At 36.2% G+C, this 19,150-nt stretch overlaps 1 protein-coding gene across 2 annotated transcripts in view; it reads right to left on the bottom strand.

Annotated features, from left to right (window-relative positions):
• The window catches only part of Wdr72 (WD repeat domain 72), a 181,341-nt gene that overhangs the window by 89,073 nt on the left and 73,118 nt on the right, over positions 1–19,150 (bottom strand). For both annotated transcript variants that reach the window (XM_069995375.1, XM_069995376.1), the window contains exon 15: positions 12,350–12,555. In XM_069995375.1, the coding sequence (XP_069851476.1) occupies positions 12,350–12,555 (206 nt within the window). The remainder of the gene's footprint in view (positions 1–12,349; positions 12,556–19,150) is intronic.

The following is a 19,150-nucleotide window of genomic DNA, read 5'->3' as shown; positions in this document are numbered from 1 at the left end:
CTTTCTGCAAAGCCATGTGATCTATAAAATCAAGTCACATAAACCCCAATTTGGATTGAAAGCAATTAAAAATAAATGCACATTCTAGTATTCAAACTGTTTCCTGTATAATTCCAACACAGAAAGTATCCATCCCTTTCTATATTTTTATATTTAGACTTTAGGCATTTTCAGTCCATGATTTAATTCAATTAATATTTTTTAATGCCTGGAAGATAGTAGACATGTCAAGAAGGATGAGGTTTCTTTAGAGACTTAAATCAGGTCAACAATCCAGTTGTTTTTATACTGTAAGGTAGGAAAGAGAAAAAGAAAGGAAACAAAGGCAAAGCAGGCTGAGAAAGAAAGAAATGAAAGTGTGCTCCTACTGACATTAGGAGGAAATGACTGACCTCAGATATGAAGGTCAAGAAAATGCATATAAAAAGAAAACACAGGGCTGGGAAGGTGGCTCAGTGGTAGAGCGCTTGCCTTGCATGCCTGAGGCCCTGGGTTCGATTCCTCAGCACCACATAAGCAAAAGAAAAAAGCCAGAAGTGGCACTGTGGCTCAAGTGGTAGAGCGCTAGCCTTGAGCTGAAGAGCTGAGGGACAGTGCCCAGGCCCAGAGTTCAGGCCCCACAACTGGACCAAAAAAAAAAAAAAGAAAACACATTTGTAGAAGATTCCAAGTAGGGGAAATATGAGTTCATTTAATAAAGCCTACTCTATCTTATGGTCTCACAAGTATAGTTCACATTTTTCCATATTTTTTCCATATATATATTGTAATTTGGTTTTTATTCAAAAACAAATATAATCCAGATTGAGAAAAACTGAACGTTCATTTTTCTAGGCTCTTTTTATCCCACCCAAGCTGGTAAAAATTAAAAAGACTCATAAAGCACAGTGTGAGTTGAGCAGACTGGAAACTCTTATGTATACTCAGACATCTCCCCATATTTTCTTTTGCCCATATTCAAAACCTAACAAAACTCAGAAGGGCTGGGCACTGGTGGCTCACACTATAATCCTAGATAGTCAGGAGACTGAGATCTGAGGATGGTAGTTCAAAACCAATGTGGGCAGACAAATACAAGAGACTCTTATCTCCAGTTAACCAGCAAAAAAACTGGAAGTGGAGCTGTGGCTGAAGTGTAAGCGGGCCAACCTTGCATGTAAAAAGCTCAGCTAGAGTGCAAGCCTGGGAAGGGTCCATACCCAGTACAGATGCGCATGCGCGCACGCATCCACGCACACACACACACACACACACACACACACACACACACACGCACACACACACACACACACGCACACACACAAACACTTCAGAATGTATTCTTCTTAAGAACAATAAATTTAATTCCTAGTTTACTTGAGACAAAAAACATTTATATTTTAATACTATAGATTAACAAATTCAAGTTTATGAGCATTCTGAAATATTAAAAAGGGTATTTTCTAGTCTTTGACATGCACTTTCAGGTCCAGATATTGTAAATAAAAAGTTACCAGTGGACAGTAAAAAATCAATTAGAACTTGTAATTATAACATGCTGTTGCATGTTTACTCTGAATGAAATTCAGCATGTCCTGAGAATGGGAATTAAAAGCAATCATATTAAATGATTCATCAAGAAGACAGGTAACCGCAGGAGGAATGCAAAAGCTTTAAAAGCTATGATGTATCATTCATAATGAGATCAGTAGATGGTATTGCTTAGTCTTACTGGACTTCATAACTTGTCTATGCATTAAGTACCCATTTATTATGACCTTTTTACAGATATATAGTGAGGTCCAAATCCTTAGATTTTATTCATTATTGAAGGATAAACAGATATTGATTTATTACTTTTTGTTGCAAACTGAATTATGACAAAGTATAATAATACAGTGATTTAAAGCACAAGAATCTGGATCCTGGCATAAAACATTAAATATCAAGTGTCCATTGGTCTCAGGTTCACAAAAACAGGAAAACCAACAGTTGTTGGAATTGCTATGTATTATATGCATAGTTAGTGTGTAACTCCGTGATTTTCCTGGATCAGATCTAACTGCTATCCTGACTAGGTTAGAATAGATCACTAAAGAGAGGTGTATATTTTAGGGCATAATTTATAAGGATTAGCAAAATGGTCATAAAACATAGTCTAAATTTTTAGTTTTCTACTGCTATTATACTAATCCCAACCTTGACTAATTACCAAAGATGAAGGTAGAATCATAGCCCAAAGATTATTTAAGCTGTCCACTAACCTTAGTCAACATCAAAGCAGAAAGGCAAAATGTCCTTAGTAAAATATTAGACCGATTATGACAGTAAACTGTTAGATGAGGGGAGTACTCTCAAATATCAAAAAATATTCACATTTAAAACTCATGATAAACAATTGCAAGAAAGATACAACTTTGGACAGGGGTGAGGGGGTATAGGAAGGGGGAGGAAGGGGTAGGGGCGGAGATGGGAAGGGATGAGAAGGGGAAATAAAGGAGGAGGTAACAATGCTTGATAAGAAATGTACTCATTATATTAATTGAAGTAAGCCAGGCCCAAAGAAACATAGGTCCCATGGTTTCCCTAATTTGCAATAACTAGTTGTATGTCTGAAACAGGCAGAAAAGGTCAGATAAGTTGATGTTAGGTGAAATGAACCCCAAGGTAAGTATTCAAATGTTTTTTTTTTCTTTCTTGTGATTGTTTCTAACATATTTATAAGATGATTTCTTTGTTGCTTTGTATGTCCCTCTCCCATGGTATAACCCCTGCTTTCATTGTATTTGACGTTGGTATAATTTGTGGAGGGAAAGGGCAAAAACAAATGGTTTAAATAGGGATACAGGTGGACCCATTGCAACAATGAGATGTACAAGTCATTCTGTCGTAAAACGAACTTTACAACTTTGGTGGGGGGAGGGTGGAAGGGGGGAGAGATGGGCAACTGGGGGTGAAAGGGAAGAGGAAACAAAGGAGGAGGCAACAATGCTTGATAAGAAATGTACTCATTACCTTGCCCATGTAATTGTAACCCCTCTGTACGGTATTTTCACAATTAAAAAAAAAAACAAACCCTCATGATACTCTTACAAGAAGACAGGACCTAGGTTATTCTTTCCATATTTTACCATAGACCCACATGATTGATAGTCTACTATGATGATTGTTGTAAAACAGATTAGCTGGAGAAACAAAAAATAAAAGAAACAAAGAAAAAAGAGAAAGGAAGACAAAGCATCGGCTACCAGAAAATAACTGGAGAAAGCTAAGTTTTGTGTAATGACAAGAGACCTCTAGTGGGAGATAAGTAAAACAATAGGGAAGTGGACTTTGTATTTTGTAAGTTTTCATAATGACTTCCTAAACAACCACTGGGTCTTATATAATATGTGGAGATAAACAACAACAGTCCTATTTGTGCACAGAATTAAATATATAAGAAAAGAAAGAACTGCAGGGCCACTACAGCCTGTTAAAGTCATTTTATATCTAGTAAGGGTCCTAATACTTGGACCACAAGGTTACACAAGATATTTTAGTGTAGGCTGACAACATTTGCTTTTTTTTTTTTTAAGTAACTAAATGGTATGAAGAATATTATAAATTAGTAGTTGTCACTTGGGTAGGAAAAGATCTGATGTACTTTCAAGATACCACTATTCAAACCCAATTCAGAAAAAATGAGGAGTCACTGGCTAAATGTATTTTTCTGGTAAGACACATTCATACTCTTAGTTCCAATAAACAATGCTAAAGTGTTAATAGGTTTTATTTTTAATCATACAGAGGGAATATTCCATGAGAATAAACATTTTTCCTTTTCTGAAAATTGCTTCCTATAACTTCTTTACATGTTCTGCTCTCTCAGGGCCTGCTCCTACATACGTCACTGGGAACAGAAGCAGTGCTCCTGTTGGGATTTCTGTAAATGAGTCCAGATGGTACACTCAGTCAATAAGTGATATTACCAGCTTTCAAGAAGAAAGATGTTTATTCTCCTCCTCTTTTTTTCTGTGATAAGCAACTCACTGAGTTCATCAACATCTGAATTTCAAAAAAAAACTTTATTCCTCATAATATCAGCTAGTAAGTTAATCATAGCGAATGTTATAGATACAAGATATTCCTAAGAGAATGGTTTCATTTAACAAAACTCCAAGTTTCTTAAAAGGGAAACATGCATCACCATCTCTTAGTCAGAACCAGAAAACTGCTGGATAACACCACAACCAGATCCATTGTGGTGAATTTTTAACCTCAGCAATAGGTCAATTTAAGTAGGTTTGCACTGCTATCTTTTGGTCCTTCTAAGAAGCAGGAGATAAACAAATTTTGAAAAATCACAGATTCTTAAAAAGGCAACAGCCATCTCAAAATGAAAAGATGCATTGTACTTGCAAACTGGCAGGTTGAACTGAAACCCTTTTGGACAATTACTTAAAGACAATAAAAAAGAAGTTACAAAAACTGAAAAGAAAAAAAAAGGAAAGAAAAACAATAAATGAAGGAGTCAAAAGCCCCTAAATGGTTAAATGAGGTATAAGTAATGTGATATGACTACCACAGGATTCATATTTTCTAAAGTATCTATAAAATTATTTATGTACAAAAATACAAATTTAAGGCATGTTTTTATAAATACATTAATACTTTCCTAGATTAGGCCAAACACAAAATTCAAGTACCTGATATGCTTATCTTTTCTCCATGTTCAATGTTAGATATTTTTTCCCCTACTGCAAGTGAAATTAGTATTACAAACAGAATTTAATTCCAGAAAAGACTTAAAATCCTAGATCTCCACATCTCTAACTGGTTGATGAAATATTGTGAGGGGAGGGGAACTGAGGTAGATCTAGGCTAAATCTAGAACTAAGGAAATGATATAAACATTTATTCATTGAAAAATCTTCCCTTAGCATTAGCAGAAGAGATAAGGGTTTTGGAAACGAGCTAAAATCAAAGCTGAACAAACCCTTTCTCTGGTAGAAATTGCGATTGCCTATCAGCAATTATAAAAACAATAACACTGACCTTGAATCAGCCTGAAAGGTCTTTGTTCACAATTATATGATCTACTTTATGAATTTTCAAGTTATCTCAGCCACCAATTCAATAAATGGAGAATCCATCAGTAATCACAAAACAGTTATTTTTAAGGCTTTCATGGGTGGGGGGCGGGGAACACATTTGAGAAAGTATACATTGCATCGGCATTTTCCGTGTTTAAAATGACAGCCTTTTCAAATTCTACTGATTACACTTGAGAGATAGACTTAAGACATGTCAGGTAAAAAACAATGAAGCTTCAAAATTATTTTTAGTCAAGATTAGAAACAATGTAAATAAATTCTAGCTGTAATCATGGGAATTCAGTAGTAAGCTAAAATGTTTTAACTAAAAAAATGTTTTCTTTGGTTCAAGATTTTACTCTGAAACACTTTTTTCTTGAGTATATAATTTCACTTTTTCTTCTGTATCTTATACATAACCTCTAGCAACAGTAAATAAACCTGATTTTTTTTAAGAGCCCTATGTGTAGTTATTGTAATTAACAGATTCAATGTATGTAACCACCAGTCAGGTATCATAGCAACATTGCATTGCTGAAAAGTGCTAGAAGACTATTCAAAACCAGCAAGACGGCTTCAGAGAAACACTGGGGAGGTAACCGGCTGTCAATATCTGTGGGGGGTGCCATGGGCACATCCACAAAGCACTCTGTACAAAAAGGTATACACACAGAGAGGATGGGAGGGACGCAGAGGAGAAACTGATAAAAATCAAAACCAAGAAATAATGGCCTGGTGGCATACAATAGACACACAAGAGTCCCTATTTTACACTAATTCTTTCTACTGGGTGTAGAGATTCCAAATTCAACTTCACTGTCACTGTGACGAAAACTATGAATCAGGGTTTTGAAATCCTGTCCCCAAAATGCCACCTTTACACCGTTTATCACAGGTCTTAATTTGAGACTCAAAGTGAATTGCGTTTAAAACAATATTTAAACTTCCACTTAGAAACCCTTGATCGTCCTTTATAAATCTACAGAAGAGAAAAGAACAGGTTACTATGAACAAGAACCCAATATTGATTTTCCAGCAGTGCAGTAAAGCATCTCCATTCAATGTGCTACTGTCAAAGGCACTCTTGAACAGCTGGAGTCAAATTGCACTATTTACAGCAAGAGCCCTTGTCAAGTGGACCATAAGTATCCTAACAATACACTATTCAAATGGCACTTTGCCACACAAATTGCTGACTTGATGAACAACCTGTGTCAATGACTAAGACCGGTATAAAAGTTTCATTTTTTTATGAGAGGGTTTACATTCACACATTAAGTAGGCTTCCTTTGAAGAGCTATTAGGCTATATATGCCAGGCCCGTGGACGCTGGAAATAATTAAAATCTGCTTGAATACATCAAGGGAACTTGACAACATTAATATGGATCTGGTGTTAACTACATTTGTCACACGGGTCTGGGACAGTGTCTGTCTGCGGCTGGCACTCCCCTCTGGCACGTGTAGCACAATGCAGGACTTACGCCAGCCATGCACCATGAAATAGGAGGCAGCATTCTCCTTTTGTGCCTCTGATTTACATGGACAACGGATGTTTAGATACAAGCCAGGCTTTGAAGTCCTGTGAGGAAATTCAGAGTGGCTTCTGTGGACAAGGTGGACAGCTGGAGCCATTAGAAACAGACCTTCTAAATTAGGTTGGCAACAAAGCTCTGATGTGCTCCTCAGTTTTCCTTTTTTTCCTAATGATAAAGGTAACTTACATCCAAAAAAAAAAAAGTTTAATGGCCATGGAGTAAAAGAAGGGTTATTTTTCATCACGTGATTATTTTAAAAGCTTAACTGGTAGTAGACAAAAATGACATAAAAGCTAAAAAGAGATGGTTATTTACTGTCAACAATCTATCACTTTGTGTTCAGAAAACAAACTGACTTGTACCTTTCCTGTTTTCTATTCTGTTTAATAGAAAGGGTATTATGTAGGCACTCTAGTTTTTTAAGTTGAGATTAATTAACTCAATTTTCAAAAGAAAAAAAATCCAGTGTCTACAGGGGGAAAGCATTATATTTTCTTTGAATGTTTTTAGATTTAATAATACGTTTTCTCCCAGAATTATATAAAAGTGAGGCAACACATTCTACACAGAGAAAGTGATATGCTGTTAATTAAATATTTTTTTAAAAAATGAAGCCCAAGTTAATTAGCTCCTGATCAGAAAATGTCAAAATTTTCATTGGTCATAGAACATTCATCCTAATATAATGCAATTATTTCCAAATAAAGATTTATTCATTTTTTGAATTGGTTAAAATTTGATAATTGAATGAACATAGGTAAAAACAAAGCTGTAACATGCAATTTTGTCACCATGAACTGTTAATCTTTTACATGTAAATTTTCAGGTGACCTTTTCAAATGTCTCTATTTAGGAACTTTATGAGTTCTACTTTGGTTATTTTATATTTCATAAATGATATAAGCATTTTCATTCTGGTAAAATATAGGTATCATGGGGGTCCAGTTTTCAATTGGTGATCTAACAGAGCACCTTCTGAGTTTGACAAGAGGTAGCAGCATAAAACTCTAATAAGGTATTTCAGCAAATGACATAAAAAAAGTATCACCGTAGGGTCAGATAAAGGTTAAAAATGTTAAAATGTAAAATGTAAAAATGTAAAATGTAAAAAAATGTTAAAAATGCAAATGTATTATTTGTAATCAATTGCATACATTTAGATAAAGATGTACAAGAGTACTACTTAAAGAAAATTTCCATTTACTTAAGACAACAACAACATAATTCAGTTGGGAACCATATTTACACATTTGCTTTTCCACAAAGGATGGTTTAAATACAAATTCTTCTTGTTTTTTTTTTAATTGAACTTGCACCAAGTATGCTTGCTCTCTTAACAAAAACTATAATTCATTTTTTTTTACAAAGGGGCCTTAATTCAACATGTCAATGTATTAATACAATGCATCTTGATTGATGTGTAGTGTACCCATAAATTGACATGCACACTTGCCCTTGGAACACGGTAGTCTGGTGTGTATGTGTATATACTTGTATATATGCTTGTACGGGGGCTTGAACTCAGAGCCTCATGCCCTTGCTTAACTTTTTCACTCAAAGCTAACCCTTTACCACTTCAGTCACATCTCTATTTCTGGCTTTATTCTGGTTAACTTGATAAAAGACTGTTATAGACCTTTCTGACTTGGTTGGCTTTGAATCATGATCCTCAGATCATGTGAGCCACCGGTGCCCATTGTAAATGCAAGGTCTTTTGCATTACATTCCAACCAGTTCATAAAAGATTAGAATAAATTCCTTTATAATTTCAGACATGGAGAGAGGGGAGAAGGGGTAACTCACTCTTTTGCTAGTACCTCCTGAACTTTCAGTCCAGAGAGGACTATCTAGATCACTAATGAGCAAACTGACCAGTGTATCAGCTCCGGCCCTACTTCCTGTTTTCATTAGCAGTTGTTTTTGTTGAGGAGTTGCCTATAGTCTCTTCAGTACTAACTGCAGTTACCCCAAATGTTTTTCATAAGTGGTTGTAACATCATTTGTAATTTCACAATCATTGTATAAGGAATTTCCCTTGCTACACAAACTCTGTGAAGAGAGACTGTCTTGTTTTGCCAATATAGGGGAAATAAACTGGTACAATCACAAAGATCTGGGCTGTAAAGCCTAATATATTTAGTTTCTGGTTTGTTTTGTATTTTTGGTCATGGGATTTGAACTCTGGGCCTGGGCACTGTCCCTCAGCTCTTCAGCTCAAGGCTAGTGCTCTACCACTTGAGTCACAGCGCCACTTCCAGTTTTCTGGTGGTTTTATTGGAGGTAAGAGTCTCACAGACTTTCCTGCCTGGGCTGGCTTTGAACCACGATCCTCAGATCTCAGCCCCCTGAGTAGCTAGGATTACAACGCCCGGCTAGTTTCTGGTTCTTCACCAAAAAATAACTTACATTCCCTTAGCCTGATCACCATTATTCAATACAAATAAAATGCAAATCACATTTATAAACTGCCCAATATACATTAAAACAAAAATATTATAATTTATAAATAATACAATATAAATTATAATATAACCATGAAGGTTAGAATGTGTTTGTGACTTTATCACTATCCCACAATACTGTGAAATCTGTGAAATTTATGTAATCACTTAATCACAATAAAACTGCTAAAAAATATATTTCATTTAACCCTGTATATCCAAAACACACTCATTTCAACAAACAGTTCTGCCATAGTTTGAGTGTGCAGTAGACAAATGTGCTTCATATCTGTTGCTTTAGACAAAGCTGCTAGAAGACCCATTCTAAAGAAAATCAGCCATGCAGAAAGAAGGGGCCACACCCAGGTTGTCCAACAAGCCTAAGTGGCGGAAGTTCACATGATCTTCCTTATCCTTTAACTCACTTTACAGACACAAAACTCAGAAAAATTTAAAACCAAGCAGTGGTCCACATAAGCCATGCTCCTTAAATACGATGAGCTGCCAAGATTTCTAAAGTGTAGAAATGATTTCAGCAAGGCTGTTTATTCCCTGCTTTGAAGCTAAATTCATCCCACTGCAATTTAAACAGGTTCTATCTTGTTTTATCCTCAGCTGAACCTAAGAAAAGCAGTTCTCCATCACCAATATAATATTGTATTCCTTTAAATCCTTTAAGACTCTGACCCTCCTCTCCTGCTCTCCAAAGATTTTTTTTTCTTTGTGGAGTGTCAGCTCCTCTAGCATTTCAAATTGGACCCGTTTTCCAAATGCTTTCACTGTATTTTCTATTCTCTTTTAAACCTTTCCCTGCAACTGTACGCACTCTTCAAATGTAAGAAGAAAAAGCGAATGCCATATTCCAGAGACAGCTAAGGACTGACAAATACAAAGAGCTCACTATGTGGATATACCATGATATTTTGTTTAGATTATTTACATTATTGTTGGGGAACATTCTTTCAGGTTCCATTATTACTTATACACACGCACATACACATATAAACACAGATCTTAGACATTCTAAATTCCACAGGCTTACTAACTACCCCACATAATGAGAAAGGATTTATAAACATCCTTGAAATTTTATGTTTAACAAATTTGTAAAGTAATAGATTAAAATAATCTCAATATTCTTAAGATGAAAAGCTAAAAACCTATGTGACAGATGATAAAGAAATTGAATACATAACTTGAGAAAATATAACTGAGAGGCACAAATAAAAACAGTAGTAGGCAACACTAAATTCAACAACAGGTGTATAGGACATATACTCAAGGAGATTATTGGCCTCTCTAATTTAGTGTTTTCCCATGAAAGAGAAAGAAGAGAGGGAGAAAATATGGTAATCATGCATTTTATTCATGTATAAAAAGGTTATAATAGAAAAGTGCAAGAAAGATAAAAGAGGGGACAAGGAAGGGGTGATAAGAATAACAGAGGGGTTAATATGATCCAAGTATATTATATGCATGTATGGAAATATCCATAAACCTCTCACACTGAACAATTAATATGTGCTAATAAAAAATAATCAAAAAATAAAAACAATAAAAATGAAAGTAAAGAATGGATGGAAATTGTTATCTGAGATGAAGGGTACCAACTTGAAAATAAATAAAGTCAACCTACAAGTAGGAAAATGACTCAGACATTTTGCTTCCTGAACTGAAGAAAGAAACAAAATTATATATGGAAAATGAAATCTATATATAATATAATCATTACCTAAGGGGTAGCTCTGAGATTCTCCAAGGAACTCAAAGAAATAGCACCAGTTTGCACTTTGGGAATCAAACCTATAAAAGTGGCCCTTGATGAGTGAGATTTGTTCCTGCAATCCCTAGCCATTAGAAATGTATAGGTCAAAGGACATATAGCTGTCATCCACCATTCTAGTCCACACTTTTCAATACCCAATGCACACTGTGGTATGAACAGAGAACCACACATCTGTGTTTGGATGGATTGCACAAGAGTCAGCTGGGCTCGCTTGCCATGCATGTTTTATTTGCCCGACCTCATAGTATATGTGATTCAATTTCCCACCTTATGTTCAGCGATCAGAATTAAAATTTCAAAATTGCATTGCTTGTATACAATTGACCTTTAAAAATAACCTTCATCAGGGAGCTAGCAGCTTGTACCTGTAATCTTAGCTACTCAGGAGACTGAGATCTGACGATTGGGTTTTGAACCCATTCTGGGCAAGAAAGTCTATGAAACTCTTATCTCCAATTAACCACCATAAAACTGGAAGTGGTGCTGTGGCTCAAAGTGGTAGAGCGCTAGCCTTGAGTGAAAAAGCAGAGGGACAACACCCAGGCCCTGAGTTCAAGTTCCATGACAAAAAAAAAAATCTTTAATTTTTGATTATCTAAAATCAAGGGGAAAGGCAGCAACTGCTAAACTAAGTCCTCAGCCTCTTTAGATTTCTGTTTTGTTAAACTGTCCAACCTGGCCTAGAAGTTGTGATATTTCTACCTTAGCCTCCTGAATACTGGGATTAACAGGTATGTGGAACTACTCTTGGCTTTAGTTGAACTTTTTTTCTATGAAAATACTATCATTTTGCCTCTAACTCTAAATGTACAAATGAGATAAAATAAGGTCTGATTTCATGTCCTTAATATTGACATTTAAATGGTTTACATTATACCATGTTGTCTTGGAAAATGTTAATATGTAATAGGGTTTTAAAATTCTGCTAACATGGTCTTTTAAAATTTTTGGATTAAATTCTAGGTTCATAAAAATGTTTTTCATATAACTGAAACATAATTACAAGTATTTCTTAGCAACAGTGGTAGGAACACATTATTCAGCCATTAAAATAAAAGTTATACATAGAAGACAGTATTATGAAGGATTGATATATGAATATCAATAACAGGTACAAAATGCTCAGGGGAGACTTGGAGGTACAAAGATGAAAAGATGGAAAGGAATCTCATAAAGAATCAGATTATCAAGTTTAGAGGTGAAAACTAAAAGAGCTAATCCATGTTTCTTCTCATTTATATTCTCCAGTTTATGAGAAGAAATGCAGACTCTATCATAGTGTGTAAACTCATAATCAGAACCCTCAAAAGCTGCTCATCTTATAGATACCAAATCAAGACAACTGTCCATTCAGTACTCTAATTTTTCTGATAACTTTTTGCTTCTTTGCAATAAGCATTTTTATAAAAGGTCAAATATTCTTCAACTATAAAAGTGAATCCCTAAATCCAAATACAATCCTCTTCCCTTAAATTAAAAAAAAAACAGTTGATAATGTTCTTGGGGGTACAACAGCTTGATTTGAACTTACCTTACCTGGAGAGTCTACCTGTAGAACAACTGGGCAGGATACTGACCCAAGCTGATGGGAGCTAGAGGATTTCTGTTCTAGGCTTTTGTGCTTATTTGCTTCTGAGGTGACTGAAAGAACTGGCTCAAGCTTCAGAAGCTTTGAATCTTCGCAACAATTAAGAATAATTCTTGCTCTTTCTCCTGTCTCATGTCTTTCCAAAGTACCTGGAAAATAAGATTAGAAATAAATGTTGCGTGCAAAATATTTATCCTTACAAATAAGAGAATAAAATTCTCTCAACAGAGAAACCACAATCCTTTCAATTATCATAGCTATCCTCAGGCAAGCAATAAATAATCAAACCAATAAATATGCAAGCAAATAGAGTCAGCCTGGGAACTTTTGCTAAATTATTTAAATCACTGTCTCATCAAGGCTGAAATTATGGACTTGAAAAGCTCATTTTCCTTGTGAGTTCTTTCATCCATGGAAAACAACAGGGCATTCAATAGTCTTTAACAGTAAAATCCCTTACTTATTATGCAGTATGCAAGTGATCAATAACAAACAACTATGAAATACTGTAGTGCTGTCACCTAGTGTTTCAACTCACAACCATCAGAGTATCCACAGTGTTCTGGGTTCCCAGGTTTAACCTGTTTCTACTGGTTAAAATATAATTTTAATGATTAGGATAAGAACATGGCTGATTTCTGTCCTATAGCCTCTTGTCATAACTTGTTCATTTTGTTGGTGGTTATGGACACACAACCCTTGGCTTTTATTTCATATGGTATTAGAAGAGCAAAAGACAATGCTTTACACTCTGCGAGAAAGCCCACTTTGAAGTTAAAAAGAATTAGTATCAAGTGGAGAAAAGTTATCAGAAAGCAATTCATAGTCAAGTGGTTTACTCACTGAAATCTCAGTGAGTGAAGTAATAATCACCACAATCACCTATCAGTTATGAGTTCATTTGTATTGCTAGTGATACATTTATATAACCTATATACAATAGAGTAAAAATGCTAAGGGAAGTTAAAGTTAACTTTGTATATATTACTAAAATACTGGATTCATTTCATATTCTTTTCCTACCAATGAGGAAAAAACTATTATTTAAGAGCTGCATAATTATTTGTACTGCTAAGCAAAGATCAACTAAAGTCATCACGTTAAGAAAATAGTAAGCAAATGTGTAGAGTACTTTGCCTTCAGATTAGAAGACAGATATAAAGATTATGATTATTCAACACGTTTCCATTTCTCTTTACAGCAACTAAATTACCATGAGTTTGGTAGTTTAGATATGAAGCAGTAACAACTACTAGGTTAAAACAGAGGAAGAACTTTATTTAGTCTTGAGTGTCCTCACAATATTTTCAGTTACACATTCACAAATGGACATCTTTTAATATAAAGACTATAAACATATCCTTCTAAGCTGTTCTGATATTAAAGAAACACCAGAAAATGAAGATTAAAAAAAATGACTTCACTTTTTTTTTTTTTTTTTTTGGTTAGTCATGGGGCTTGAACTCTGGGACTGGGAGCTCTCAGCTCTTCAGCTCAAGGCAAGTGCTCTACCACTTAAGCCACAGCGCCACTTACAGTTTTCTGGTGGTTTAATGGAGATAAAAGTTCCACAGCTTTTCCTGCCCAGGCTGGCTTTGAACCGCGATCCTCAGATCTCAGCCTCCTGAGTAGCTAGGTTTACAGGCGTGAGCCACCAGCGCCCAGCTCACTTGACTTTTTAATTTTGTATTCCAAAGTGAATATAAAAATCACTTCCACTATCAAAAATATAAAGAGAAGAAACTTGGTGGGAGCAGTCATAAAATTCAAATAACAACAGATGCAGGCAGTGATGTGGCCAAAAGGGAACACTACTACACTGTTGGCGGGAGTGTAAACTTGTTCAATCACTCTGGAAAGCAGACTAAACATAGAGCTCCCCTATGAACTAGCAATCCCACTCCTAGCATTTGCACAAATGACCACAAACAAGGCCATACTAAAGCTATCAGCACAACCATGTTCACTGCAGCATTAGTTACCATATCTAAGATATAGAACCAACCCAGATGCCCCTCCATAGATGAATGAATCAAGAAGATATGGTATATATACACAATGGAGTTCTATGCTTCCATCAGAAAGAATGATATTGCCCATTCATAAGGAAATGAAAAGACCTGAGAAAAATCATATTAAGCAAAGCAAGCCAGGCCCAAAGAAATATAGGTTTCATGGTTTCCCTCATTTGTAATAAGTAGAATGTATCTATGATATTCTTAGCAGGGGATTATAACAGCCCAATCGCTAAGTGCACAGGACCAAGTACTCCAGAATTTGAAAACAGAAAGGTATTTCCCAAGTATCTTAAATAAGGTATTCTCAACCTTTGGTTCATGAAGTAATGGAATCATGAGAAAAGTATAAGAATTATGAGAAACTAATATCCTGATAGAAAGTGATGAACAGATAAATTTGACTGATCCAGAATTGTTCATTTCTGCCTCTAAGTCAGTACATAGGAACAAGGAACAACCAAGATCTCTTTGTGGATTCCTAGAAGCACATGGAGTATGTTTTCACATTGTTTTTCATGTCTTGATTTTACTATCAAAGCAATGCATCTAACACCATCCCCAGTCAAACCTCCTGAAGCCAGCTCTATGACCATGTGCAGCCCTGTGTTAGCTGTCTATCAAGATGGCAGCAGGGTGGCCTCACTGCAGGATCAGGGTCAGAGCTGATTCTCCCAAAAGAACACTATGTGTGAAGTCTTGCTTTCACTACTACTGGTTGTGTGGCCTCAAGCAAGGTTATTTAGGTATCTGTGCTTCAGTCTCTGTCTGAACAATGAGGATCACAACTTTTTCTCACAGGGTCACTAAAGGTTGACTTGAGCAGACATTTGAACAATGCTTAGAGTTTGGGCACACGTGGCAGAGGTTCTACTCAGCTCCTCAGCCCAATGTAAGCTATTTAACAAACATCCATGGCCCTTTAGCTCTGGAATGTGACTGATCACTAGACTCAAGGTCATTAGTCCTCTGGCTGCCTGGAGCCCCCACTGCTTTCTAAATGAGGCTTGACTTTCCATAGTCAGCCTGGCCTCCAAGGCTAGATGATAATCAAAATCAAAGTCGAATTATAGATTTGACTTATTTTTTTTAATCCTTCTCTGTAAACCAGAATGGGGTCTGGCATAAATTAAAGGCTAAATAAGACTCCTTAATGGACTATATGACACCAGCAACTTGACTAATGATGTTTTTCTACTATAGTTACAACTGGGATTAAATCCAAACTCTTGACCTACAAGTCTTATTCTCACACTTTTTCTACCACACCCTCACTATGTTTATAAATGAGATTTTATTTTCCTTTCCTTAAATACCATCAGTTTGATCCTTTTCTATCCACTCCATCTCATCCTTTAGATATTAGCTTCCAATCTTACCTCCACAGAAAAGCATCTCTAAAGCAGTTTCCTCACCTGTTTCACATTATTTTCCAACTCCGTTTCTTTCCAGCACCCAGGACATTCCTTATTGGTATATTTTAGTTGCTTGCTTAGATTTTAGGTTCCTTCCACACCCAACACTAACCTCTGTTTGACAAGAATATGTCCTTTATGTGTGGAACAAAGTAGGATACAATAAATGGTCCCTTACTAAATGGATTGATCAAATTTTACCCTTTTACTGTATGAAGTAGAAGGGGCAGCTACAAAGCATCCAGAGCTCACAAGGTCTCAGTGTGACATGAGTTAACACAAACTATGATTATTATACATTTGGACCTAGAGCCCAGAGAACATAAATGCAGGGAAAGGTGGCATTTAGAATCTCAAGCAAGATGCCTGACCCAACTCCTAGCTACAGTGCTGGTCATTATGAATACCTGAAGAATTGAGAACTGGAGGCATTCAGATCAGTCTCTGAGTAGGTCATGCTAACTTGACCTGTGTTCTCACCATTTCTTTTCCAGTGGACTGAGGAACAGGATGTGCTAGTCAAAGAGAGAAAAATAAGAAAAGGCATAGAGAGTGAAGAGATAGAGGAAGTCAGAGAAGGAGTAGGAAGGGATAGGGAACTTAAAACTCTCCTAGCTTTGTTTCTATTCCCTTCCTAAAGACTATCACCCTTAACGTCTGTACAACACACCTCTGAAGACTTATATAAATAGCTCCTTCTGATTAAAAAACAACTTTACTTGGTTCCTATTGCCTGCTAGCTACCTAATGGGGCCTGAAAAAGACAGAGATGTTTCTCTGTGGTCCAGGCCAAGTTTGAGGACAGCTAATGAAATATACATCATGCAGCACTCTGTGTAGAAATCTTAGCAGAGAGACAGAGGCCAGGCACTGTCAGCAGGTGGGTGAGGACTAAGTCCCAAGGAAAGAAGGAATCTGGAGTGACATGTGTAAGAGTCCAGCTCAAACACTTATGGCATAAAAAAGGAGAACAGAAAGGAGGAGAGTTTCTAAACTGCCAAAATATGATACTCTAAAATGCACTATAAGTGCATCAGGAATGTCATATTCATAAGACACTGATGGCTTTTGTTTTGTTTTCACATAGACAAATAATTTCAGGGAGTTGCTGGCTTATACCTGTGATACTAGCTATTCAGGAGGCTGAGATGTGAGGATATCAGTTTGAAGTCAGCCTAAGCAGAAAAGTCTTCGAGATTCTTACCTCAAATTAACCACCTAAAAAGCCAGAAGTGGAGGTGTGGCTCAAGTGGTAGAGTGCCAGCCTTATGTGGAAAAAGCCAGTGAGCAATAAAGGCCCTGAGTTAAAGCCATAATACCAGCACATTTAAAAAACACCTGTTATGAGATCTGATTATGAAGTATTACTCTACCTTAAAGCAGTATTCATATATCACAAAAGATTCTGCATACCATTGCAGTACAGGAGTAGAGAATAAGAAAATCACCCATATAGCGGGGAGGTTTGGGGGGGGCGGGGGAGGATGGGAAGGGATGGGAAGGGGAAACAAAGGAGGAGGCTACAATGCTTGATAAGAAATGTACTCATTATCTTGCCCATGTAATTGTAACCCCTCTGTACAGTATTTTCACAATAAAAAATAAAATTTAAAAAAAAGTCACCCATATAAATATGACTTGTAGCTGTAATAGTCCTTAATATCCACAGGAAGGGTAATAGTTCTTAATATCCACAGAAAGAAAAGTTTCAGTACATACATTCCAATTCCATTCCAAACACTTTTCTTCATTTTTTTCCACAGTAATTATGCAAAAGTTTTAAATAAACTTTTTTCAACCTCTTTGGTATTGGCTTTCCACAACCAACAAATTATCATAGCCATCAATTAATATACAGATTTAAATGATAGAGAGTTGTCCCCTTCAAATTTTCTACCAATTCAGAACTAGATAAACTAAATCTTAGCTATTTTCTGCACATGGAAATAAATGACTTAAATGAAAGCCCTTTGGTGAACCATTCTGCAGATGATTGACATTCCAAAACACTGCCAATGTGGATTTCTACTTGGTCACATTGTACAGAAACATTTAAATGTTAAACATAAATTAAAATGAGACAGTAAGTGATGCTTCCTCAGAATACTGTAGATAAAGCACTACTACAGGAAAAGAAAATTCTCCCAGCCTACCAAAAGCACCCCTATGGCAACTTAACACATTTCAAATAATTTGTTTCACACAAAAATGGAAGCCCAGTCACTGAAATATTTTTATTGTGAAAATATCAGAATTTGCTAAACATTGTGATCATGTGATTACCAAACACATACATATTTACACAAACAAAGCTTAGCAAAAAGAACATGTAAACAAATCTGTCATGAATTTAGATCTTTTCCACATCAGGATGCATTTTCTAACGAAATCCACCTGATCACTGGGTAGTGTCTAAGAACAGCTACATTTCAAATTAATTCTAAACTAGACGGGGCTGGGAAGGTGGCTCAGTGGTAAAGCACTTGCCTTGCATGCCTGAGGCCCTGGGTTCGATTCCCCAGCATCACATAAGCAAAAAGAAAAAAAGCCGGAAGTGGCACTGTGGCTCAAGTGGTAGAGTGCTAGCCTTGAGCTGAAGACCTGAGGGACACCGCCCAGGCCCAGAGTTCAGGCCCCATGACCGGACCCAAAAAAACAAAAACAAAAACAAAAAAACAAATTAATTCTAAAATAGAACAGGTTAAAGAAGGGACATAACTAGCACATTTGGTAGTCAAACCCATACAAGCAGGCTTCTGAAAGTTACAATCAAATTACTGATAGTTATCAAATTCCACATTTCAAAGAATTTGACCATTGGGTCTCATGATATTTATCACCTATCTTCAGTGGCATATGAAGTTCACTACCTTGCTCACAGAAGTGTGTAGACATCGACCCAGTGTCCCTTTCCTAACAAAACCATTTCCCAGTTACTGCATCTTACTCCAGAAAATATATAACTGATCAGAGTCCTGGAGATAACCAACTAGAAAGAAATGCAAGTGTAGGGAAAGGAACGAATGTACAAAGATCAAATTAAGCATAAAGCCACTTACTTTCATTCCTAACTATATTTGAATATAATAAATTCAGCCGCAAAACAGAATGTCGAAGACTGGGCTCATTTTCAATATACGAAGGCCATAACGTGGTAACAAACCCATGATTGGCTTCACATCAACCTTCTATACCTTAAGGGTACAGAATATATTTTTTAAAAGTCCCTGGCCACTGACCTTAACCCCTGTCTCTGACACAGCCTGCAGACATTCAGAGCAACATTGCCTTTCATTGGCAAAGTCATGCTCAAC

The sequence above is a fragment of the Dipodomys merriami genome, unplaced genomic scaffold (assembly GCF_024711535.1).
Source record: "Dipodomys merriami isolate MVZ:Mamm:240054 unplaced genomic scaffold, mDipMer1.0.p SCAF_48, whole genome shotgun sequence".
NCBI classification, from domain to species: domain Eukaryota; kingdom Metazoa; phylum Chordata; class Mammalia; order Rodentia; family Heteromyidae; genus Dipodomys; species Dipodomys merriami.
This window is presented reverse-complemented; position numbering and strand designations above follow the sequence as displayed.